This window comes from Solanum tuberosum, unplaced genomic scaffold, assembly GCF_000226075.1.
Source record: "Solanum tuberosum cultivar DM 1-3 516 R44 unplaced genomic scaffold, SolTub_3.0 scf00134, whole genome shotgun sequence".
In the NCBI taxonomy this organism is placed as follows: Eukaryota; Viridiplantae; Streptophyta; class Magnoliopsida; order Solanales; family Solanaceae; genus Solanum; species Solanum tuberosum.
In genome coordinates, this window is record NW_006239062.1 from 1,368,772 (window position 1) to 1,394,613 (window position 25,842).

General features: G+C 34.4%; 1 protein-coding gene across 7 annotated transcripts in view; it reads left to right on the forward strand.

Annotated features, from left to right (window-relative positions):
- The window catches only part of LOC102599172 (ALBINO3-like protein 3, mitochondrial), a 36,962-nt gene extending 21,687 nt beyond the window's left edge, over window positions 1–15,275 (forward strand). For 4 of the 7 annotated variants that reach the window (XM_015310697.1, XM_006351856.2, XM_015310702.1 and 1 more), the window contains 9 exons: window positions 2,179–2,238; window positions 5,680–5,745; window positions 6,883–6,930; window positions 7,415–7,591; window positions 7,684–7,739; window positions 7,832–7,949; window positions 8,227–8,316; window positions 14,667–14,776; window positions 14,891–15,275. In XM_015310697.1, the coding sequence (XP_015166183.1) occupies window positions 2,179–2,238; window positions 5,680–5,745; window positions 6,883–6,930; window positions 7,415–7,591; window positions 7,684–7,739; window positions 7,832–7,949; window positions 8,227–8,316; window positions 14,667–14,776; window positions 14,891–15,047 (882 nt within the window). In that variant the 3' untranslated portion in view covers window positions 15,048–15,275. The other 3 variants (XM_015310698.1, XM_015310699.1, XM_015310701.1) reach the window with 3 other exon arrangements.
- Window positions 15,276–25,842: the final 10,567 nt, after the last annotated feature.

A 25,842-nucleotide genomic window follows, 5' to 3' on the forward strand; every position in this document is an offset into this window, starting at 1 on the left:
GTAAAATTACAATGTAGGAACAGGTGATTATTTGTCTCTCCTGTTTCATTGCACAAAAAACACCTAGTAACCGCTACTCTCCCCTTCTTTTGTAGTACTTCATGAGTAAGGCATGCCTTCTTAACTACAAGCCAAGTGAAGCATCTCACCTTTGTTGGAGCTATATTCTTCTATACATTCTTCCATATCCTTAGCTCTTCCTCCTGCATAACACTATTCTCCTCCTGTACAAATTTTTAACAGAGAAACTTCCTTCTGTAGTGTGTCTCCACCTTTGCTTGTCAGGTTCCATTGTGGTTCCAGCAAACATTTCCACTTCATTTAGCAAACTAGCCACCCTTTCCACTTCCCAATCATTTAGGTGTCTTCTGAAATTGAGATTCCAGCCATGGTTAGACCAACATTCAGCAACATTTATCTCTGGATTCCTACATAACATCATGAGATCTGGGAATCTGACCTGCAGGAGATTCACCTAGCCAATTATCCTTCCAAAACCTGGTTTTGAGGCCATTGCCCACCCTAATCCTAGAGTTCTCCTGCAACTTTGGCCATAGTGCTTTGATTGCCCTCCAAACACCCACCCCATATGTAGTATTTTCCTCATTTGAGCACCAGTGGTTGGTTTGCCCATACTTCTGGATAATTGCTTGTTTCCAAAGAGAGGACTCTTCTTCACAAAATCTCCAAAGTCACTTCATCAAAAGGCTACTGTTTTGGGTCTTCAGATTCCTTATTCCTAGTCCTCCTTGGCCTTTGCTAGATTGAGTCACTTCCCATTTTACTACTCCCTCCATTCCATATTAATTGAATTTTTGAGGCATTTTTCATTTTTCTAATTAATTTACTTGTTCAGTTTTCAAGACTACTTTTAGAGTGTTCTTCCAGTTTTACCCTTCATTTGGATTATCAATGTGATGACTTCAATAAATTTGACAATAATTAATAAGGGTAAAAATGGAAAACTATGTTCAATCTATGTCTTAATCTACTTTTCTTAAAGGGTGTTAAACACCTCAAAAATTCAATGAATATGGAATGGAGGGGGTAGATTGCAACCCTTTCCTTCTTTATTCCTTCTCCACAAAAAATCCCTTCTTAATCTGTTAAGTTTTTCCACAACACTGTCCGGGATGAGAAACAAAGACATCCCATAGGTGGACAAGGAATCCAAGACTGAATTAATCAGTGTGACCCTTCCCCTTAAAGATAAGTACTGTGACTTCCATTTGGCTAGTTTCCTTTTAGACTTCTCTATAATTCTATCCCACATCTCTACCTCTTTGAACTCCCTGCCTAAAGGCATGCCTAAGACAAGGCTGAGTATCCACACCACAGTCACAGTTGCAAAATCTAGTTCAAGTAAGTTACATTTTCAGTGTATGAGATAAGACTGGAACAGGGTCCATCTAAAGGCATAATTTAATTTTCATTCCACTCAACTGCCCAAGCCTTTCGGTTTCACCAAAAAAGGATGCAATAGTACAATGGAAAAGATTTATCTGATAGCACCCGTATTTCTTGTGGCTGAGGGTTGTAAAGAATAGAGAAGGTTGACCTGGGGAAATAACAATGTGTTTTTGGAGGATGAGATGGATAAAAGTTCTGATAGTGTGACGTCAAATGTGAAGCGAAAGAGAAAGAATATCACCAATAAAAGGGGCTGGGAATGAGGAAGAAAGATAATCAACCAAAGGATGAAAGGGAAAGAAGCAAACGAGGAAAGTGGGAAGAATATTATAGGTAGTTGGCTAATTATTGGTGATGGGATTCAATTAGGAGACTTCACTTTATTGGAAAGTAACTCGTGTGTTTTCGAAATTTGAAAAACATGATATGATGGTTAGCTACACCAAATAGTGTTATCTACTCGTGATAAAAAATATAAATAAATAAGAATGAAAAACATCAAGGGGTTACATTTTTTTTTCAGTAAACATCTAGGGGGTTACATTTAAAAGAAGTTTTTTCTCGAAATTTCCCCTGCCCTTACGCACCAAACAATTTTTACAAACTTTTGTCTTGTAAATGGGAAGGGAATATTAGGGGGGGGAGGGAAGAAGTTTCTGTATTCGAGTATATAGTATAGTGAGCTTGGTTTAGTTTCTTATTTAAGTGATATTCGAGATGTTTTTTCTCCATGCTTTTTGATAGTGATGATCTCTCTCTTTCTACCAGGTATCCTTTCAGAAATCTTCAGTTGAAAAAATGAGTGGATCCGTGGGATTAATAGCCAAGGTCAGTTATCTGTCAGAAATTTATGTGATATATCCTCATACTTTGATCTAGAAGTGATTTTCGTCATTTTCTGCGTAATAAAGGGACTGAACCAATCTCTATTCAAACTCCATTTGTAGAGGTACATCTTTAACTTATCGATTATCTTATTACCACAGTTATCCGACGAATTTGAGAAAATCTAAAAGATTCAAAACTAGTCATTCTTTTTGGATAGGAGGATAGAATCTTGGGTAAAAGGACAAATATACCCCCGAACTATCGTAAATGGTATGTAGATACCCTCCGTCATACTTTTGGGACATTGGTGCCCCCGCCATCCAAAAACTAGAGCATATATACCCTTTATACTAACGAACATACACGTGTCATAATCTTATCCACCGATCCAACATTTATTAAATATCGGATCGACGGATAAGATTGTGCCACGTGTCCCTATTTAGTCTTCCATTAGAGTGAAGGGCATATATGCTCTAGTTTTTGGACGGTAGGGGCACCTATGTCCCAAAAGTATGACGGAGGGTATTTGCATACCATTTACGATAGTTCGGGGGTATATTTGTCCTTTTACCCAAGATTCTATCCTCCTATCCAAAAAGAATGACTAGTTTTGGAGTACGAGTATCAAATCATAGAATTTGTGAAGTGCATTCGGATATCGATTTTTCAATCCTTTGAAATATAATTTAAGTATCTAGAAATATAAAATTATTTTTTGATAATGTTAACGTATTATTCATCAACATAAAGGTAGTGCTGGGCCTGGCCACTCTAGAACAGAAAGTAAAAGACCTATATATTTCACAAGGCTTCCAAAAAGTCTGGTATGGAGTCAGCCTCCTCTATACAAAATTCTTGACACCCAAAATGCAAGTTCAAAATACAATTCATCTTTCATTTTTGGATTAGCAGTTTGAAATCCTTGTTAGCACCCTTTTAATCTACCAATGGTCTACACATAGAAGTCTTAAGGAAATTCGAAAGTAGATTTCTGTCCAGCAGTGTTTGTAGTAGAGTATTACAGCTTTTTAGTTATTTATTTTTCCTATTTCTAGGTAGCAGTTGTTGCAGTAAGGAGGTTATTCCTCCACTTTCTCATTTCAGTTGTAATAAGAAGTTACTTCCTTGTTTTTAGATGGGTGGTTAATCCACTAGTGTTGTATTTACTGTTATTTGCATTCAATGAAATGATAAGCAGAAAATTAGTCAAGTTTTTGAGTACTTTAAACTCAAGAGATTGCAGGTTCTCTCTTAACGAACCAACACCATAGGTAGAAACAAGAAAACTTCAGATTTTATATTGCAACGTCCCGTAACTAAATCCTTAACAAGGGACCATAACAACTTGGTATCAGAGACGGGAGTTATGGGAGACCAAATTCAACATCAACTAGCAGAATTAGTGAATTTGTTCCAAGAAGAACGTGCAGCCAATTTAGCCAGACATGAAGCAACAAATGCTCGCTTGGATGCACTCACACATGATTTAGTAAATTCTAAGGTCGATTTTGATTCAACTGAACATATCAGTCAGGATCATGGTTGGAAGGGGAAAAAAAAGAGTTGTTGGAGGGTCAGGATCAGAAGCAGGAGGAAGTTTCATCATTCCTCGACATACAAAACTCGATTTCCCACGATTTAATGGCCAAGAGGACCCTTTGGGATGGTTGAACAGATGTGAACACTTCTTTCGACACCAACAAACTCTGGAAGAAGAAAAAGTTGGACTTGTTTCTTTTCATTTGGAGGGCAATGCACAACTTTGGTTTCTGCAATTAGAGACAGATCTGCCTCAACTGTCTTGGGATGACTTCAAACGTCATTGTAATTCTTGTTTTGGGCCACCAATCAGAAGTCAGAAATTGGGAGAATTGGCTAAGTTACGCCAGATTGGGTCTGTGGCAGATTACCAAGAAACATTTGAGCAGTTAATTTTGCGGGCTGGTACACTTACGCAGTCACAAAAAATTGAACTTTATATCAGCGGTCTTACTGATTATATAGCAATTGAGGTTGAGTTGCATAATCCTCCAGATTTGGCTACGGCGATGAGTTTATCCCAACTTTATGAACGCAAGGAACAACCCATTTGTTCGCAAGTGTTAGATGCTTGCAAATCAAAGACAACAGATTTCTCACCTCAACATGTCAAATTTGTGAAGAAACTGACCAGATCTGAAATGGAGGAAAGGCGACTTAAGGGACTTTGTTTCAACTGCGATGAACCATTCACTAGAGGTCATCAGTGCAAGAAGTTATTTTGGATTGACTCTATATACTATGAGGAAGAATTTGTTGGAAAAGGGGGAAATACTAATACTTTCCACACTTAGCACTTGAGGGCAAGCGCGATCTGAAGAGGGGAGTAATGTTAGCACCCTTTTAATCTACCAATGGTCTACACATGGAAGATTTAAGGAAATTCGAAAGTAGATTTCTGTCCAGCAGTGTTGTAGTAGAGTATTACAGCTTTTTAGTTATTATTTTCCTATTTCTAGGTAGCAGTTGTTGCAGTAAGGAGGTTATTCCTCCACTTTCTCATTTCAGTTGTAATAGGAAGTTACTTCCTGTTTTTAGATGGGTGGTTAATCCACTAGTGTTGTATTTAGTGTTATTTTCATTCAATGAAATGATAAGCAGAACATTAGTCAAGTTTTTGAGTACTTTAAACTCAAGAGATTGCAGGTTCTCTCTTAACGAACCAGCACCATAGGTAGAAACAAGAAAACTTCAGATTTTATATTGCAACGTCCCGTAACTAGATCCTTAACAAGGGACCATAACAATCCTTTTGCCTTATTAACCTCTTCCATTGGAAAAATTTATCCCCTGTTAATGATATATTACCCCTCTTAGATTTCATTAGCTTCGTCAATAAGGCTCAGCGACCATTCTTTTGGCTTTTGCTTGTGGCTAACTCCCTGATTAGATAGGTGTTTTTGTTCTCAGGAGTTAACCATGTTTTTGTGTATGTAACTTGCATCTCCTTGATGCCTTTCAAATACAGCATCTTACTTCTTCAAAAATAAAAAAATCTTTGTTAAGATATTAATAAATCAAATCTGATGTCCATGAACGTGTGAGATGTTATGGAAAAACTCTCAAATTTAGGCTCATAAACCTTCAACACAGAACAAAGGACAACTTTAAACACACATGGTGTACATCTTTAAACCCCCTTACTCTAAATTCTGGAATCCTCTCAAGATACTAGTGATCATTAGCTATGATGCTCGGACTCTTCAAAAATGTCGACGAGTGCGTGTTGGATCCTTCAAAAGTAGTGCATTTTTTAAAGATCCGCACGGGTGTTGCATCATTTTTGGAGTGTCCGAGCAACATAGATCATTAGTATGTTATCAATAGTTTTCTGTTTTCCTGATGATAACTTTGAGATGTAAGTCTTAACACTTTTGCTTCTTTTTTTTTTGGTTACAGTACTACCAGAAGTACTTGGGAGTCCTGACGTTACCCATTTTATTTATTACGTTCAATATGCCCCAGGTAATCAACCATTTGATTCCAACAAAATATGTGCTGTAGGATTTGTCCATTTTTATGTTTAAACTTGGCATCCCATGTTTGCCTTTATTATTTTGAGCTTTGTGGTCCAATTTAAAGTTAACTTGAAGAAGGAAACTGGCTTTTGATCTTTGAACTGTTTATGTTGGTTTCCCTGGTTTATGTCCTGTTAATTTATTGGTCTCAACAATAGCTGGAGTCATTGTTTTCTTGAAAGTTGTTAATGGTGGCACACTTTTGACTTTTGTGTCCATTCTTTGTGACCCCTTTTTATCTTAAAATTGTTTTCTCGATTTAAGAAAAAAAGGGTTTATGGTATTGTAAATATACTGTTTTTTCAGCTATGAATTGGAATAGTCGGGATGTTCTTGCTTTTCTAGGTGGTTTGCATCATGTCTAGCTTGAATATGTCTACTTAAGCTTTCTGGCACTGTATGAGATTTTTGTCATTGTAATTTGCAGCTCTATGGGCCTATCTCTTGCTCTTATAAAGTTAACAGACTCAAACCATATTATAATTGGATGGATTGCAAGTAGTATATCATGATTTAATGTTTTTGTTTGATAGGGTTAGTTTCTCTTGCGAGCTGTTCTCTTTTTTTGTAGCCTCAGAGATGGATTGTACTAGGTATAAGAGATGCAATTAATGTAATTGATATCGTGATGAACTAGTGGTACATCTAATGGTTGTTTGAAATTGGTGAAAGCAGAGGCTTTGGAAGTTAATGAGTTTCCAATTGAAATATGACCTGACGAGACTACCCCAATAGTACAATATAAAATGGTAGCAGTGGTGGACTGATCACATACAAATAGTAGCCCCTACGGATTTTGAAGTTGATGATGGATGGAGCAACTTGATTTAGTTGTCTGTCAGGCTTATGTGAAAGAATGGTAGCAGTGGTGGACTGATCACATACAAATAGATATTAACATAGATGGGTCACTAATTTTTTCTTTAATCTTCTTAAAATTTTTGGTGTTGGGTTGGAGAGGGGGTTGAAAAATAAAATAATTGCATTGTCTTTCTGACTCATTCGCTTGCCCTTCTATCTTGATATATCTGACAAAGGATTGTGTGCATGACATGAAGTTTTTGTTTATTTTTCTATTTTTCAGGGGAGTTTAGTGTTTTGGCTTACCAATAGTTCGATGACTGTTATTCAGGTATCTCTTCTGAAGTATTCTTACTAAGGCTCCTCATCCCAACTTTATTTCTTGCTTGACTGGGAATGCGGATAAATGCTGAAGTAGGAAGTTTTTGTAACCTCTCGTGTTATGCATTGGATGCCAAGAGGTCTTATTGCACAAAAGGCATTAAGTTTCAAATTTGCTTTTTACTCCTCCTAACGTGGAAAGAGAGCATGATAGATGAACTACTAGATAATGAAGATAGAAATTTTTCTTCAAACTTCCCTTGGAAAATGTCTATGATCTCCTCTTTTTCTTACTTCCGCTCCCTCTAGACACAGTCTGTCTAGCAAATCGTACATAGCTGGCATTCTCTTTTGTAAATTTTTCCTTGTCCAATAGAGGTGGTTAAAAAATGTTGCTTCTTAAGGTTGCACTTTGCACGTCTTCATGAATCAATGGGTGTGGTGAATTTTGGAAAAAAATAATTTCTAAGAACTCATTACCTTTTTATATACAGCAACTATCTCTAAAGCATCCAGATGTTCGCAAGAAACTGGGGCTACCTCAGAAGGATCCTCAATTAGAAGCTGCACATCCGAAAGAGTTGGTTAATCCTGGAGAAATCAAAATAGATCCATCAAATAATCAGAGCAAAATATCTGTCCAGAACCTATCACCTCAAGAATTGGTTAATGTTAGTAACTATTTTTTTTCCTGATATTGAGACTTGAAATGTTGAATTTTTCTTGCTGCTTTCTAAATCTTTGTTTGTTGAAACCTCATCAGCTTTCGATCAAACACTTAGCAGGAGGACGTAAAGATGAAGCTATGTCCTTTCTACGGTATTTCTCTCCGCTAATAAAAGCAATCCTCACCGCCTCATTTCTTTTCTTTTCTTCCCTGTAGCATCCTCTTTTTAATATATGTGTTACAGACTTGCTATTGCCAAGGATCCCGAGAATGTTCGAGCTTTGCTTATTATTGGCCAGACACTGTTGCAAGATGGTTCCTTACCAGAAGCTACTGAATACTTGGAACGTACTATTGCTAAGGTTTGAGTTTGAAGTCTTACTGATCTTCTTGATGAAGAATATCAATTTGCTTTCATGGACTAAGAATTTCCTGAACGTTATTAATTTCAGTTCATGGAAAGGGTGACTGAACTTGGGAAAGTCAAATCGGTTTTTCTATATTTGGGACCTTTTAAAGTTTATGCAGTATGAAGTTTACTCTGCAGAAAACTTCATTTTTTTAAGTGAACTTAACTTGGCTGCTATAATCCAGCAGAGTTGATTTGTTACTGATCAAAGTCAATTTCTGCAAGTTCAGCTTCTGCTAAAGGAGAATCAAAAGGAAATTGAGGATGTTGATCTGCTGATTCTATCATCTCAATGGGCAGGTGTTGCCTGTATACGGCAGGTAATGGTGTTTTGAGAACTTGGCTTGATGATTGACTTATAAATACAACTACTATGCTTCGATCCCGATCAAATTGGGATCGGCTATATGAATTCTCACTGACCACTCCATTCAAGTTCATCTCAGACACCATATTTACTTGACATAAATCAATAATAATTCTAGTCACAGATATTGAGTACCTTGCATCATTTACCTGATTCCATATGACATGGCGGACTGACGACAATAGAGAACCCATGCATGTAGGGGATTTATTTTGGTACACTTTGAGTGGGTTGGACTATTGAAACTCTATTGTGGTATAATTTTAAATGGATTTTCAGATGAGAAGGTTTCTATACAAAATTTCCCTCTTCCTTTTCCTCTGGGGTTGTAGTTGCTAGAAGTTTCATCTTAGTTCTCTTTTCTATTCAAATGTTTGTGAAATTCCTCAGAATCTACAGTATGTTTGAAGTATGTTTAGCTTGAAATTCCTCAATCCTTCATCTTCCATTTTTATATATGTCATGACCTGAGTCTACACCCTGGACGTGGCCGGCACTCAAGAATCATTGCTGACCCCCAAGCGAACCCTGACTACAAGCGGAAGACTAACTCAAGCATGCAAAAGCTTAAAATTGAATTAAATTCATTGAACGCCAATAGTGAACTTTAAGAAAGTCTGAACAATACTCAAAAGAAAGTAAATACAGAAAACTCTTCAACTCTGTCTATCTATGAAGCCTCTACTATTATAGAAAGATATCGGGACAAGACCCATGACATCTCAAAACTACTAATTGTAAGGTAAAGGTATCTACACCCTGGACGTGGCCGGCACTCAAGAATCATTGCTGACCCCCAAGCGAACCCTGACTACAAGCGGAAGACTAACTCAAGCATGCAAAAGCTTAAAATTGAATTAAATTCATTGAACGTCCAATAGTGAACTTTAAGAAAGTCTGAACAATACTCAAAAGAAAGTAAATACAGAAAACTCTTCAACTCTGTCTATCTATGAAGCCTCTACTATTATAGAAAGATATCGGGACAAGACCCATGACATCTCAAAACTACTAATTGTAAGGTAAAGGTAAAATCCTCCAGAATATAAGAAGGCTCACCAAAGCTGACTAGAATATCACATGACCTCAACGAAATGCCCGTTGATGATCCTGAATACCTGTATCTGCATCATGAAACGATGCAGGTCAACTGGCTCAGTACGTGGAATGTACGAGCATGTAAGGGAATTCTAAAGCATAAACATAGGCTTGAACTTGATAAAAAGGAAACATACTTATCTTTTCTCAACTTACTCAACTCAACTCAAAGAAGCATGATTCAACTCGACTCAGAGAAAATAAGACTCAACTCAATAAGGAGATATTCAACTCAGTTAAAGAAGGAACAACTCAATAATAAGATACTCGACTCTGGATACTCAACTCAATATAAAACAACAATAAAAGATGCAATATATGGAAAGCTTTTAAAACAGTAGAAAGCAATTCAATTTATTTAAGAATACAATAATAACTCAGTTTGTATGCAAGGATACAAAATAACTCTATTTGTATATGAAAATACAAGATAAACTCTATGTATATAAGAATACAAAATATCTCTATGGGAGTTTCTTTAACCGACAATCATCACTATGAGCTATGTGATGATACAACGTCTCATCCACGCTGCCAGAACTGTCCTATACTTTGCCAGGGGTATAAGACCTACTACTAAGTGAATCCACTAGTCTATGCTAAAAAGCATTAAGGAATCATCTAAAAAGTATGATCCTTTCTACCCACGGTGGCTACATGGTTTATGGGGGCTGTGAGTTGTTTGAACTCTCCCCAATATCGGTTCTCAATGCTACTCCCAAAATATAACTAGCTCATATGTTTAAAAACATTAACTCTTTCTGTGTTTTGAGATTTATTACTCAAAAATCTCTCTTAAAAGAGATGGTACTCAAACTGCTCAAAACTCTTTTGGAAATCTCAATTTCCTCTCATCTTAAATGTAAAAACATTTACTCTTGGGAATACTTAGTTCCCATATATCATTTTAAAGAAAATGAACTCAACTCTACTCTTCCTCAACTCAGTGCTCAAGTCTTTAAAACAAGTTATAAAACAATTTGTAAAAAATCTTCTTAAAATAGGGTTCATGCCGAATTATGGACGTGAACGACTCAATTCAAGGATTTCAATAACCATGCATAGAACTCAATACTTGGAACTCAACAACTCAAGAACTTAAGGGGTCGATGATACTACTCATCTCAAGAATGCTCGACTCGGAGGGTTCATGCAGAATTATGGGCATGAACTACTTAACTCAAGGTCTCAATGATACCTCTCATCTCAAGACTGCTCGACTCATAGGGTTCATGCGGAATTATGGGCATGAACTACTCAACTCAAGGACCTTCATGGGTAACGTGTAGTAGCCCCATGATTAGGAATATAATCCCAAAATGATTAGGAATTCAATACTCCAGACTTAGAACTTGAAGTTACTACTCCTCTTAAAGATACTCAAATGATGGAGTTCATGTGGGATTTATGGGCATGAACGACTTGTCTCAGGGGTCTAAATAACAATATGAAACTCATGTATACGACTCTTCTCATTCTCATACTTACTTCCTCAAAACTCAGTTTAAAACTCAAGTGTTGGCTTTGAAAAACTTCTCAAGATTTATAACTCAAAATAGGGTTCATGCTGAATTATAGACATGAATAAAACAACTCAAGGATCTCAATAAAAATATGGAAACTCAATAATTAGAAATAGAATTTTTAAAAGAACCATGAACTCAAGAACTCAAATCAAATTATCTCAAGAATACTCAAATTTAGGGGGGTAGAATCCTAGATTCCTCTTTTACTGATTTGAAAGAAGATATAGGGCGTGAGGACGAACTAGTCCAACACTATGATAACCTTACATACTTGAAAAAACAAGGTTCTTAAAGAATCTTGAAGAAGAACTTGATTAGAAGTCTTGAAACCCTAGCTTGAAGGTAAACAATCAAGAAAACCTTTCTTGAGATTCTTGAATTAGTTTCTTGAAATCTCTATGGCTAAGATTTATGATTTTCATTAGTGATTCATAATTGTATGGAGAAACTTGAGTTGGAAATAATGGAATTCTTGGAGAAAAACTTACCTTGAAGAAAAATCTTGAAAAAGATGGAAAAAATCTTGAATGGAGTTTTCTACTTCGATTTTTCCTTAGAGTTTTGCCCTAGGGTTTGAGAGAGAAGAGAATGATAGACTAAAAGATGAAAATCTGATTGTTTTGAGCCTTTTATTAATCAATAAATTCGTTTAGGGTTTTCTTGGAGGTAAAAAACAAAAAAACCCTTTATAATGTTTTTCCGTCAGCTAAATTCGTAACAGCACTGTATAGGTTACTAAAATAGTCATAACTTTTTACTCAGAAATTGGATTGACGCGAAATTGGTGGCGTTTGAAAGTAGATTCAAATACCTTTAATTTAATAGGTTATGGCTCACGTAACTCTTTATATTCTAAGAGATATGATCGTTTGAGGTTGACCCAAGTAGAATCATATATCAAAACTTAATTGATAAGGAAACTTCAAGAACACTTATCAAGAACTCATCAAGAAATTAAATTGCTCAATATTTATGGATAGATTCGCAAAAGAAACTCATGATTGGCGTGTGGGTGAACGAACCCAACACTATGGAAGCTTACATAACTTTTAGGGATTAAACCCATTGCGAAAATCTGCAATAAAACTCAAGAACCTCGACGAACGTTTTGATCCTCTCCTCTTTTCTCTTCTTTTCTCTTCTTGAACTCTCAACTAAAACCCTAGGCATATATTAGGATTATAAAACTGAACCTAATCGGATTAGACCCTTAAACCCTTACTAAAAACGAATTAAATTTGATTGGGAAAGGAAAAGACCAAAATACCCCTTACTATTTTCGGGTAACTTTCCTTAACTAGACAGCTTGACTTCAAAAAGGCATATCTCACTCATTCGACCTCGAAACTTAGCAAACTCGGTGGCATTGGAAAGATAATTCAAAGACCTTTCATTTTCCATCTCATGGCACACCTAACTCATCCTGTACTGAGAGTTATGGTTGTTTGAAGTTGACTCAAAACTCATAACTTAAGCATAACTTACAAAATTTCAGATTTTGCTATTTCCAATTTAGTTCTTTTTGAAACTCAAGACCTTAATACTTGAGAAATTTTAAATTCCTTGGTAAAATCCTACTCACAACAAAGGATGGTTCGAGTCTTAGTTCAAAAATTTTCTGGGTGTTACAATATACTCCCTCCGTTTCAATTTGCTTGTCCTACTTTCCTTTTTAGTCCGTTTCAAAAAGTATGCCTCTTTCCTTTTTGGCAACTCTTTAATTTCAACTTTCCACATGACATGTTTAAGACCACAAGATTAAAGGAGATTTTGGTACATTTGACATATCTTTAATTTAAGACCACAAGATTCAAAAGTCTTCTTTACTTTTTTATACTCCATGCCAAGTCAAAATAGGACAAACAAATTGAAACGGAGGGAATATGTTTTATTCTTATAGAGCCCACATGCCCCTAAAGGCCTGCTGATGCCTGATTGCTGCTCTTCTATATAATGATAGTGAGGATTCAACCTGGCCTCCCCCAATACCTAGCTGCTCTCCCCCCTCTCCTCTCCATATTCTAGACAAACTGATTACTGTTCCTCCCTGTATTTCTGCCTTGTCCATTTATTGAAGGAAATCCTAGCCATTTCATGTTCTCTCTTTACTTTATTTCTAAATTAGCTAAACTTCAGCACAATAAGTGTGGTAGATTTGTTTTGGTTATGATGAATGATCAAACTAGATCAGTGATTATTATCCCTGAAAACAAGCCTAACGAGGGGTGGTTCGGACTTGTAAGCCGCATTGCAAGCTTCATAAACAGGGGGTCTTTAATGCAAGTTACTAGCCCAGTCTTAGGTTATTTAAACCGAAAACTGCCTTCTTCTGATGGGGAAGTAAAATAATTGGAGTAGTATTCAGATGAAAATGGATCAAAAGTTGCTCGTTGTGACGGAGAAGTTCATGTCTAATACAAGTAGCAATATTAGCTCAGCCCAATTTGTCTAACTTTTAGACATATATAATGGTTTCTGCCTAAGTTATCTTCTTCAAAAAAAATAATAGTTTCTGCTTGAAGATCATCAAAAGCTAATGAGTGGATGTACGTCTTTGTAAAGAATTTGAGGCATATATATATAACACTCAGATATGGGCTGTTAGCTTGTGATGATGTTGAAACATATTGTCTATAGATATGGGCAATCAACTTACCGAGTAAATTAGTTTTGCAGATATCATGTAATAAAACATTTTTATCTTGTTCAATGAAAGTCAGAGATAAATTGTTCACTTTACTCTCCTTATTATATTTATCTAAGCGCGAATTCAAATTAGTCCTTGGCTCTCTTCTTAGACCAATCCTTGAAGGGAGAAGGAAGTTACAAGGAAGCAGTCCACAAGAATAGGTGGAAACGCTAAGAACCTACTATAGTTCCGGAACAGAAGACATTAATGGTTTCCCCTCATTTTGATGATAAAGTTCTACTGTAGAGATGATTCATAGTGAGTTTTCCTGACTGTGATGATTCCCACAAGAAAAGATGTGACGAGCTGGCCTCAACTTACATCGAAAGGTGTCTTCTACTTACAGATGTTTGATATGAATAAGTGGGATTGTATTATAAACTTTTATTTTTAGTGTAAGGAAGCAAATGTAGAGGAAGCTGATCAGTTGAGTCTTTTTAGGGTCTCTGTAATTAGTTCGTACTAGACCACAATTTGTTCATAAGTTTTTGGAGGTCTCCAGCATTAAGAATTCTGAAGAATACCGGCTCTCAAAATCTTTTTTAGCTAAACCTCACTCCCTTTCTTTCCTCATCTCACTTGTTGGACTCAAATTGAGATTGAATCAAGCAAATTATATGAAGGTGGGTTGGTTGTCGGCTGATTTCTCAGAGCCTGGAGTTTGTGTGGATGGTGGATGAAGCTGAAAGGATACCGACACCTCCAGATAATTGCCGGACAATACTATTTAAGGATTCTAGACATGTTTATGCCCTCTAAATATGATGACTGTCTAAGTTACTCTCCCAGCAGAGCTTAGTTGGACCGAAATTCTATTTTCCTTGTGGTGTTATGAGCTTGACTTGCCATATTTTTGGGCTTGGTCAGTGGCAGATACTCAAGGCTCTCCTTTCTTGAGCCAAGCCTAAAATCTAGGATAGTTCGTGTCGTAGTTATATACTGGAGGTAGGTTCCTCATAGTGATATTGCACCATTCCTTTTCCTTTACAGGGTAAGATGGGAGAGGGACTTGCACACCTGGAACGCATAGCCACGTTGAAAGAGCCAGATGACCCAAAGAGCAAGGCCCATTACTATGACGGATTAGTACTACTGTCAAGGTAAATGTTTGTTTTAATTCTTGATACATGGTTTATATTCTCAAAGCAAGTTCTAGAAGACCTTGTTTATTCCAATTCTACAATTGATTAAAGTGGTACATGATTATTTTCCAGTATATTGATCAATGTTGGCCGCAAGAAGGATGCGATTAATTATCTGCAAATGGCTACTGCTTATGACGAGTCTTACAGAGAATTTCTGCAACAATGTGAAAATGAAGAGGATGTTATCAGTAACGACCTTGTCACTAGTAGGAGAAGAGATTACTGAGTTCAGTAAAACTCTAATTCTTTTTTTCCCTTTCTGTTTCCTACTGTCATGTAGTTTGTTATTTAATTGTATCATAGTGAAAATAATTGCGTCTTTAAAATTATGTAGGCATCATTCTTGCTGCTAAGAAATTTTGATCGGTTAAATGATGTAATAAGGTTTTTGTTGAGGCCAGATCTTAAATTGGTGAAGGCAAAAACAGAATCTGTGCAATATGATTTTGATAGAGATCAGTTCTTTTTCTTGATATGTCATGGAGGATTTTTGTCTTTTAGGATCTCGTAAAAGGAAAATTCGTTATTTATTCAAGTGTTTATTGAGAACATCTTTGAACTACATTGTGTGAGTTTAAAATTATGACGAATTCTTTTCTTTTCTTTTCTTTCTATGGAAAAGGGTCAAAAATACCTTCGAATTATTTGAAGTAGCTCACATTTACACTCTGTTTATTTTTGGCATAAAAAAAATCCCCCGTCTATTTCTTGGACAACAAATGCCCTCCAAATTAATGTATGTCTACATAAGTCATTTATTGTTGACATGACAATTCATTGCGGCAACAAAAGGGGCAAAATTGCCATTGAACTATCATAAATAACTCAATTTTACCCTTTGTTTACTTTTGGCGTCGAGAATATCCTTTTATTCTAGTTTTTGGTGTATTTATTGGAATCATTTTTTTTTGGTGGGTTTAATAGAAATATTCTTTTTTTGAAAAATAACCTGAATAGGTACCTTTTAATAAACAATTACTGATTTTAGCGATACTTTTTATTTATAACAATATATAACAATACTATGATAAATCTGCAATATGTATTAAAAGTGAATTATGTATGCAATATATATGTATTATAACTGTTTTAAAATATATTATGCTTGTTTGGTAAGAAATTGACACATTGTATTATAAGTGTATTAAAATGTGTGATAAATGTATTATTCATCAATAAAACTTGTATTATATGTGCTTTATAAATTGTTCTCTGTAATATGTATTAAAAGTGATCAAGTGTAAAAAAAAAATATTATTGCTATAAATAGTAAATATTTTCTTAATATAGTATATTTATGTAAGTTTCTCTTATCTTATTTTTTTATGCCAAGAATTCCTTTTTAGGAAAATTATTGTTTCAACTAATTTCTTTCGTGTTAAAATGAGTCTTAAGTATTAGGGAAAAAAAGAATTATCTAAAATTAAGATACATTTTAAAATCATAACAAATTAAGTTTGCGTTTAAAATTATGCAAATTTCGTGAAACAAACTTTTAGCATGCAAATAATGTAAGAATGTTTACCAGTTGTTAAACAACGGATCCCTAAGTTAAAGTTACATATGATAGAAAACGACACTTGCAATTTTTGTTAGGTCAAAATATGTCATATAAATTAAAATTGGGTCAACTTGACACATACCCTTAGCGCCACTCCATTCAGTCCCTAACCATGTTTATTAGGGGAAGGGTGGTGTAGATTATTTACTGTAGTGGTACGGGGACTATGGTTGTGGTAAAGGGATCCTGTACTTGATCAGAAACAACTAGTAGAGAGGAAAATAATTAAGCAACTACAAAAACAGTAAGTAAAGAACATAAAATGTTTACGTGGAAACCTTCTTGCTCAAGGAAGTAAAATCACAACCTACCAGTGTAAGATTTCACCAACAATTCCACCAAAACAACCAAGCGATGTTAGCTTATAGATTCTTGTTATCCTAGGATTAAACTTTTAGGGGTTGTTTGGTAGCTAGCTAGAGTTATTTAAGTATTAGTGATGTAGATATTAGTTAATGAGTGAATTTATTTATTCTTTTATGCAGATATTAGTTACGTAGCGATTAATTATTCAACCTTCTATCTCGCATAAATTAATACATAGATTCTCTAATAACTTATACATGTATTAGTCATCCGGGTTTCTAAATTGTCAATCAAACATCATAGTATTAATTTTATACATAAATAACTTATTTTCTATCTACCTACCAAACATCGTATAAGTTATACAAAATTAATATATGAATAATTTGTTTCTTATCCAGCTACCAAACGGCCCCTTAATCCCTTCCCCTTGTAACAACTATATTACAAGACTTCAAGGCAATAACTCTATTACAGACTCAAAATGATAACAATACATACGTAAAACACCTACACATGCTTTTCATAGAAATTGTTATTCCACCTTCTATCCTGCTTATGCTATTAGATTTTCTTTTTTTTGGTTTTCCACCCGATGTCCGGTATCTACATTGGAGCCCAACTAAATTTGGATTCGCACCGGGAAGTCCCCACATTGAGGGGTAAAGCGCTCCCTAACAAAGGCGACTCCGTATCCAAGGAGGCTCGAACCCGAGAGCTCTTGGTTAAGGATGAAGGAGTACTTACCACTCCACCACAACCATTGTTGGTTATGCTGTTAGATTTTCGATTGAGACAATTGTTGTGCATTTTTTTCGTGGGTATATCTCAATTTGAATTGGTTGGGTAATTTTGTGATTGTAACTAGTTTGGGTGTTTAATTCAGTTTTGAATATATTATTTGGTTCTCTAGATTGGTTGGGTGATTTTGTGATTATGTTCTTTATGCTTTCTCTGGATTTTGGCTTATTGATTCACCACTGGCATGCACCTGTGATTTATTTGAGTGTGGGTCGCTGCCTCGCTGATTTCACCGTAGCGAGGGAGGCTAAGTTTAGTAGCAGTTAAATGTGGTTTTGTTTGTGGAACTTCGTCGGAGAAGATGGAGTCGTGTGATGCAGTTCAGGCGTGGGTCTAGTTCATGGAGTGTTTGGTTGCGGTTGGTGGAACAATTAAATAAGAAAAAAAATCATATGGGGGGGTGGGGGTGGGGGGAGTTGGGACCCAAAAGTTAGACGGTGGGGTCACCAATATCCTAAAAGTATAACGCATGATATTTAAATATTAATTACAATAGTTTAGGGATATATTTATCTTTTTCCATATAAAAAGTGTATCCAATTAAATTGAGCGAAGAAATATAACAAAAATATTGTATCAATGATACAACGTGAATTTGAGGAGACTTGTTTTATAAATATATATTTTACTTATGTATCTATTACAAGAAGAATAAGTTAGAAATTTACTTAATTTTGGGAACAACTTTTCCTTGGTATGGAATACACTCTTAATATTATGATGTGTTTATCTCATTTTTATTAAATAACTATGGATAAAACTATGAACTATTTAGATTTAATTTTCACCGTCTAAAACAATGTCATATGTAACCTCTTTGGATAAATTCTTGGTTTACATTATGTGAAAAAAAGAGTGATGGCTCTTTCCGCCCTTGCCCCTCATCTTTTCTCTTCTTTTAGAAGTTGTTTGTGATCGGAACTTATTTCACTTAATCATGCGATATTGAAACAACTAGTAACGGTTCGGCTCCTCAACCCACAATTACTAGTAACAATTCGTTACGATCACAAATTCTCAAACAAAATGAATTTGGGAAAAAAGAGCATTTGTAGCATCCATTTCTTTTCCTTGCTTGCCTCTATTGATTAGACCTTTTGATTCTAGTCCTACTCCTTTTCCCTTTCATCTAATTACCAGAGTCCATATTTTTTGTCTCTGCCAGCTCGTAAGTCGTAACCTCGCTCCCGATTATACATATTCACGACTTATTCATAATCAAGGCTCTAACCGCCTAATCGAGGAGTGACTTTCTTTGTCCCACCTTTCCTTACTGACTTTCCTAGTACTTGGATATCAGAGTATAGTTGGAAGTTTACAACATCTTCACCTTATTAGAACATATGTTGCCTTTGCTGTAAGAAAATTGTCTCAGTTTACAAGTGCTCCAACGACTACACATTGGGTTATGGTCAAATGCGTTCTTCACTACCTTGCTAGCACATTTGCTAATGGTTTGTTTCTTTGTACAGGCAAGTCACTAAATTTGCATGCCTTCTCTGGCTCATAGTAGGCAGGTAATCGTGAAGATCACTCTTCTACTACAACATAGATTGTGTTTTTAGGCTCCAATCCAATCTCATGGAGTTCTAAGAAGTCAATAGTTGTTGCTCGCTTGTCCACTAAAGCTGAATATCGGGCTATTGCCTTCAACTTCAGGTGAAATTTGTTGGATCCATAATTTAGTTTAGGAGTTATCTGTTATTCTCAAGAAACCGCCATTTATCTATTGTGATAATCTTGGTGCTACTTATGTGTTTGCTAAACCCTTTTTTTATTCCAGAATGAAGCATATTGAGATTGACCATCATGTTGTTTGAAGTCTCTGCCAACAAGGTCTGCTTTGTGTTTCTCATGTTTCATTACAAGACCAGTCAATCTTCTTACCAAGCCACTTCCAAAAGCTTCATTCGAAGCACTAAGGTCCACGATTGGTATATTGGACCGTCTACCATCTTGTGGGGGCATATTAGTGATATCTCTTGATTGATCTTCCATATTTTAGTATCTCATTAGTGGTTTTAGTTTCTATTATGATCAGGAGAAGATCACAATACTTTATTAGTTGATTTTTTCTTATTTGTTGTTTACTCTCTTGTATAAATACACATACATATTGATAAAATAAAAACTTTTCTCCGACAGTAAAGTTTATAGTATAGATATAGATTTTAACGTCTAAAACAACCCCTTACCTCTTTTTATAAATTCTTGATTCGTTAAGTAAAAAAAAGAAATAAAAAAAAATAGAAAAGAGAATTCTAAGAGAAAGGAGAAAATAGAATAGGAATTCTTAGAGTACAGATGAAGCAGCAAGATGACGATTTAGAAACCCAAAACCATCACAACTGAAATAACAGATCGAACCCCACAGCTAATAATTAGTTTCTCCTCTCTTTGGAGGAAGAAAAAGATGATGCAATCTCAAAACTCAATAACATATTTGAGTATTTTTCTATGAAGAAAAGGATGATGTTTTATCGTTTCAATTTAAGTCTTTTTTCAGTCAATTCCTCTCAAGCAACATGTGTCCAATTTGTTTACTTATCACTTGTCTTCAAGAGAGTGTGCACATTCTCTATGTCACGTCAACATTTATGGTGTATTTATTTCATTTTAAATTAATTTAGGTGGGTAATAGAATCCTAGTTAAATTTAGGTGTGTCTCTAAATTTCGATCATAGTCTAAGAGGTATTTGTGTCTTATCGATCCCTTTAAATTATTTGGAAAGGAGGGTGAAAATATGTCATATCTAGCTGAATCATTGCTGAGTCATTGACCTATTGCTAAATCTTGCATATTAATTACAATTTACCTTTTAAATTATTTGGTAAAGAAGGTGAAAATATGTGATATCTAGGTGAATCATTGCTGAGTCATTGACTTATTGCTAAATCTTGTACATTAATTACAGTTTGCTATTAAATTATTTGGAAAAGAAGTGAAAATATGTGATATCCAGTTGAATCATTGTCGAGTCATTGACCTATTGCTAAATCTTGCATATTAATTGCAATTTACTTTTAAATTATTTGGAAAAGAAGGTAAAATATGTGATATCTAGCTAAATCATTGCTGAGTTATTGACATTTTGCTAAATCTTGCATATTAATTATAATTTAACTTTAAATTATTTGGAAAAGAAGGTGAAACTATGCAATGTCTAGCTGAATCATTGAACTATTGCTAAATCTTGCATATTAATTAAAATTTACTTTTAAACTATTTGGAAAAGAAGGTGAAAATATGCGATATCTAGCTGAATCATTGACCTATTGCTAAATCTTGCATATTAATTGCAATTTGCTTTTAAATTATTTGGAAAAGAAGGTGAAAATATGTTAAATAGTTCACCTTATTATAATATAGTTGACCAATATTAAATTATCTTTACAAATCCTACTAATATAATTTGAAAGAGATAAACATAATCCAGATATACAAGTTATAGCTATAAATAAGAACAAGAAACTCATTATTCATATCAGTCTCCAATGAATTATAAGAAGAAAAACAAAACATCTCTCACAAACAAGTTCCAATTTTATTTTTACTTACAATCATCCCTCATCTACCATCACGCTCATCACACAGTTGATGACATTCCACCACCCTACCACCACCACTAATGCCTCAATTGCTAATATTCAATAGTTACATTCAAGATTCCACCAATGCCTCAATCCCTTATATTCAATGATACTTTTCCCAATTCTACCACTTCAGCACCACCAATGTCTCAATCGATAACATTTAGTAGTACCATTCGCGATTTCACCACCCCATCACCATCACCACCAATGCCTCAATCATTAATATTCAACGATACCATTTACAGTTCCATCACACAGGGACCACCATCACTACCATCAATGCCTCAACCACTAATATTGAGTAGTACCATTCCAGATTCTGTTGAACAACCACCCCAATCGTGGCCAAAGATGGGGCCCTAAAAATGTTGCAGTCTTTTTAGTACCAACACTCCAGAGTACATATGATGATGACGACGATGAAGAACCCCCAAAATGAGTCTAATGATATGGAATTGTCAAGGCTCTGAGCAATCCGACTTATATAAAATATTTTTCTCTATGCTTGACTATCATCGTCCAACCATGGTTTTGCTCTTGGAGACTCACAAGACACACCACCAACCCCTAGCAGATGAATTTAGCTTCATTGATATAGCTAATGTTCTGGCTATTGGAGGTTGTGGAGGAATGTCTTTAGTTTTGGAAAAGGACTTCATTGTTGTCAATGGAGTTGCAACTAATAGCGAGGAGACACATTTCACCATTCAGGTACAATGACGTTATTTTATGCTTTTTATGTTAGTGCAATTTTAATATTATAAGGTTACTTTATTCTATTTATCTAGTGCAATTATAAATTATAAGGTTATTTTATGCTAGTGCAATTATAATATTAGATACAAGTTTTGTGACAACTTAAAGAATATTGTTATTTTCTGCTATTTATGCTAGATTTTCATGAAATTTTAATGCTTGGGAAATAAGTACTAAATAATAAGTACTCAGACCTACTCATGTGTTCATTGCACTAACCATTTTCAACTAGTCGACTTAGGATTTAAAGGTCTGCGATATAGACACTTATAGTCGCTTGACCTTTTAACCCTAAGTCGGCTAGTTGGAAATTGTCAGAGCAATTTGCATATGTGTTAGCCAGAATACTTATTATTTAGTGGCTTACCTTCCCAAGCATTAACATTTCTGAAACTCTAGCCTAAATTGCAGAAAATAACAATATTCTTTAAATTATCATAAAATTGGTACCTAATACTATAGTTGCAAATAGCATAAAATAACTTTATGATATTATAATTGCCCAAACATAAATAAAAATAAAATAACCTTAACTTGGACTAACATAAATAGACATAAAATAAAAATACATTGTACCTTAATGTGCAATATATCTCCTCGCTATTGATTGCAAGTCCATCGACAACAATGAAGTCATTTTTTCCCAAATAAAGTCATTCCTCAACAACCTCCAATCGCTGGAACATTAGTTATATCAATGAAGCTAAGTTCATCTGCTAGGTGTTGGTGGTGTGTCATGTGAGTCTTCAGGAGCAAAATAATGGTTGGGCGATGATAATCAAGCATAGAGCGGTTTTTTTTTTTATAGAAATCGGATTTATGAGGACTACTTAATTGGGTTAAGCTTTTTATTTGTAAATGAAAAAGTTATGTGTGTGGATTTTGATATGAATACTTGGCTGCAATGTCAGAGCTATTCTCTCATATGCCCTGAAATGTGTATGTATGAGTACATTTAGGGATGTCAACTTCAAATCATAATTTAGAATTTCGAATTCTCCAGAATATAGGATTTCAAATTTCAATATTTTTTTCAAATATAAAAATTGACCAATAAAATTATAGTCTGCACTATTAATGTTTATCTTTTTAACTATTTTTATTTATGAATAAATATTCTCTAGATGCACGTTTTGCACATATATCCCATATCATTTGTATATATTTTTAAAAATACTAGTCTATAAAAATGTGTGTTGCATGTTTATCTCTTATATAGGAAAGTACTGCGAAAGGACATAGAATAGATAATTTACAAGTAAAAACTTATATCTTATTTAAATGACAAAATTTTAGGTTCATCAAATAAGAAGTTTCTATGTAACAGGTATATCTTAGATTATAACCTTGAAAATTATCTCATTACATGATTGGGAAAACAACTTCAGTTCTTTCATTTTCAATAACCTATTCTTAAAAATTAACAAAAAGTATGTTTGGACATGCAAACTAAAGTATGTACAAAATTCAATTTGGGGGGTATATATAATGCATAATGAATAATATAAAGAGGCATAAGAATAAATTATAAGTACAATTATAATGAAAAAATCAAAAGGAAAAGAGATTGTATTGCAAGAGAATCAAAGGAAAAATATAAAGAATCCAATTAACTTGAAGATAAATATAGCGCACTCACCATTGAACTTCATAGAAAATAAATACCCTTTAACTGCTAAAACGTAGAACACAAGTGATATGGTGAATAATAGAGGTTGCATATAAAATTTAAAACAAATAAAATACCTCATTTATTGTTAAAAAACATGATTTTTGAGCTACTTGAAACAAAACTAATAGAGAAATAAAGAAAATATAGTAGAAAAAATAAATAAATATGTTTTTTTGATCTTAAAGAGTATTACATCATATTTTAAGATTTTAAAAATATCAGATAAATAAAAGAAATTAATAACAAAAGAGAAAGAAAAAAATTAAACTAGATGAAAATAGAGCTTAATGCATATGAATTTTCTTGGTACAGACTTAAATATTACTCCCTCTGTCCACTTTTAATTGTCATGTTGCGCTTTTCGAAAGTCAATTTGACTCATTTTTAAAATTAAATTAGATTACATTAATTCGATATTTTAAACAAAAAATAGATATTTAAAAACTACACAAAAAGTACTATAAATTGCAATTTTTTACATATCAATATGATGAAAAAATATATCGTAAAATGTTAGTCAAAACTCTTATCGTTTGACTCTAAAAAAAGGAAACCATGACAATTAAAAGTGGACAGGTAGTATTTCATTCTTCCATTCTCATTGAGTTATGCAACGTTTAAATCATCTTTGGAAATTGAAATGGGAAACACTTGAGCACATTTAATACTATAATTAAGATATTTAAATGATAATTTTTTATACTGTATATTCACGAAAAGTATTAAATAGAATAGTAACTCCAAGAAATTGAAAAAGACTAATACAAATTTAATTTCTCATCTAAAGAATTAGTTATAAAATATTTAATGGTCTAATAATATTTATTGCAATAAAATTTTTACTTTTTAGTACATACTCGAGATAAGGCACAAGTACCCCTAGACTATGACCAAAATTTCAGAGACACACCTTAACTAAATTAAGGTCCTATATATTATCCCCTGAACTCATTTTTTTTTTTTTTTTTTTGTAATTTTACACACCTTTTTAGCTTACATGGCATCCAAACATCTCCCATGCGCCACAACTGTGTAGAGTCACAGAGTGTGCCACATAAGCCAAAACATGTGTTAAATTACAAAACAAATGAGTTCATGGGGTAACAAGACCTTAATTTAGTTAAGGTGTGTCTCTGAGATTTCGCTCATAGTGTAGGATGGTATTTGTGCCTTTTCCCGTACATACTCTCTCCATCCAATAATAGTTGTCCACTATACTATTTTGGGATGTTCAACAATACTTGTCCATTTTATGAAATCAATGGATAATTTTACAATTAGTTTCTAATTTTTCCTTATCATTAATTATAGTAATTATCTATTACATTTTTCAAAACATTGTATTTGTTATATTCAACGGGTAAGGTCACGTCTCGAGCCTGGCCTACTTACTTAGCGGAAGACTTATACTCAACAAAGATAAATCTATGTAATAAACTAGAATGTTATAAAGGAACATTCAACTGGCCAATAAGGCAAACTCAAGTCTCAACATAATAGAATGAAAATGAAAAGACTAAAGGACTAACATCTGACTGTCTATGAAGCCTCTAAAACAACTAAGATGGATATCGGGACAAGACCCCCGATCATCCTAACCAATGAAAATACTAAAAAGCAAATGATAACAAAGAAGCCCTCCGGAAAGCAAGGAGGCTCCCCAACTGACTCTGAATGCTCAACTGGATCAACGAGGCGCTGGATGATGATCCTGGTTACCAGTGTCTGCATCATAATAAGATGCAGGCCAAATGACATCAGTACATTGAATGTACGAGTATGCGAGGGGAATTCTAAAACAAGACATAAGCTTGAAAGGAACTGAAGAACTTATCTGGCTCAACTGAACTGAACTGAACTGATTTCAATATAAAGTAGTGTCAATAAATGCAGTATAAAGAAAAGCTTTAAAACATGGTTTTCAACTCTGTATATTTAGATATACAATAATAACTTTTTATGTATGCAAATATACAATATGAACTCTGTTTGTATATGAAAATACAATTATTTCTGATGTATATAAAAATACAAAATACTGCTGTGGGAGTTTCTCTAACCGATAACCATCACTTAAGAGCTATCGTGATGATACAACATTTTGCCTCACGCTGCCAGGGTCGTCCTATACCTTGCTGAGGGTATAGAATGATCCACACGTCTCTGCCCAAAATTTGTAAGGCCGCAATATCACTTGGTGGCACCTGGAGTAGGAAATTAATAAAAGCCATTCACACAGAATTACACTGTTGTTTAGGACCCAATGGACAAAGGAAAACTATTAATGGCCACCAAAATATGATACTAGCTCTTATGTTTAAAAACATAACT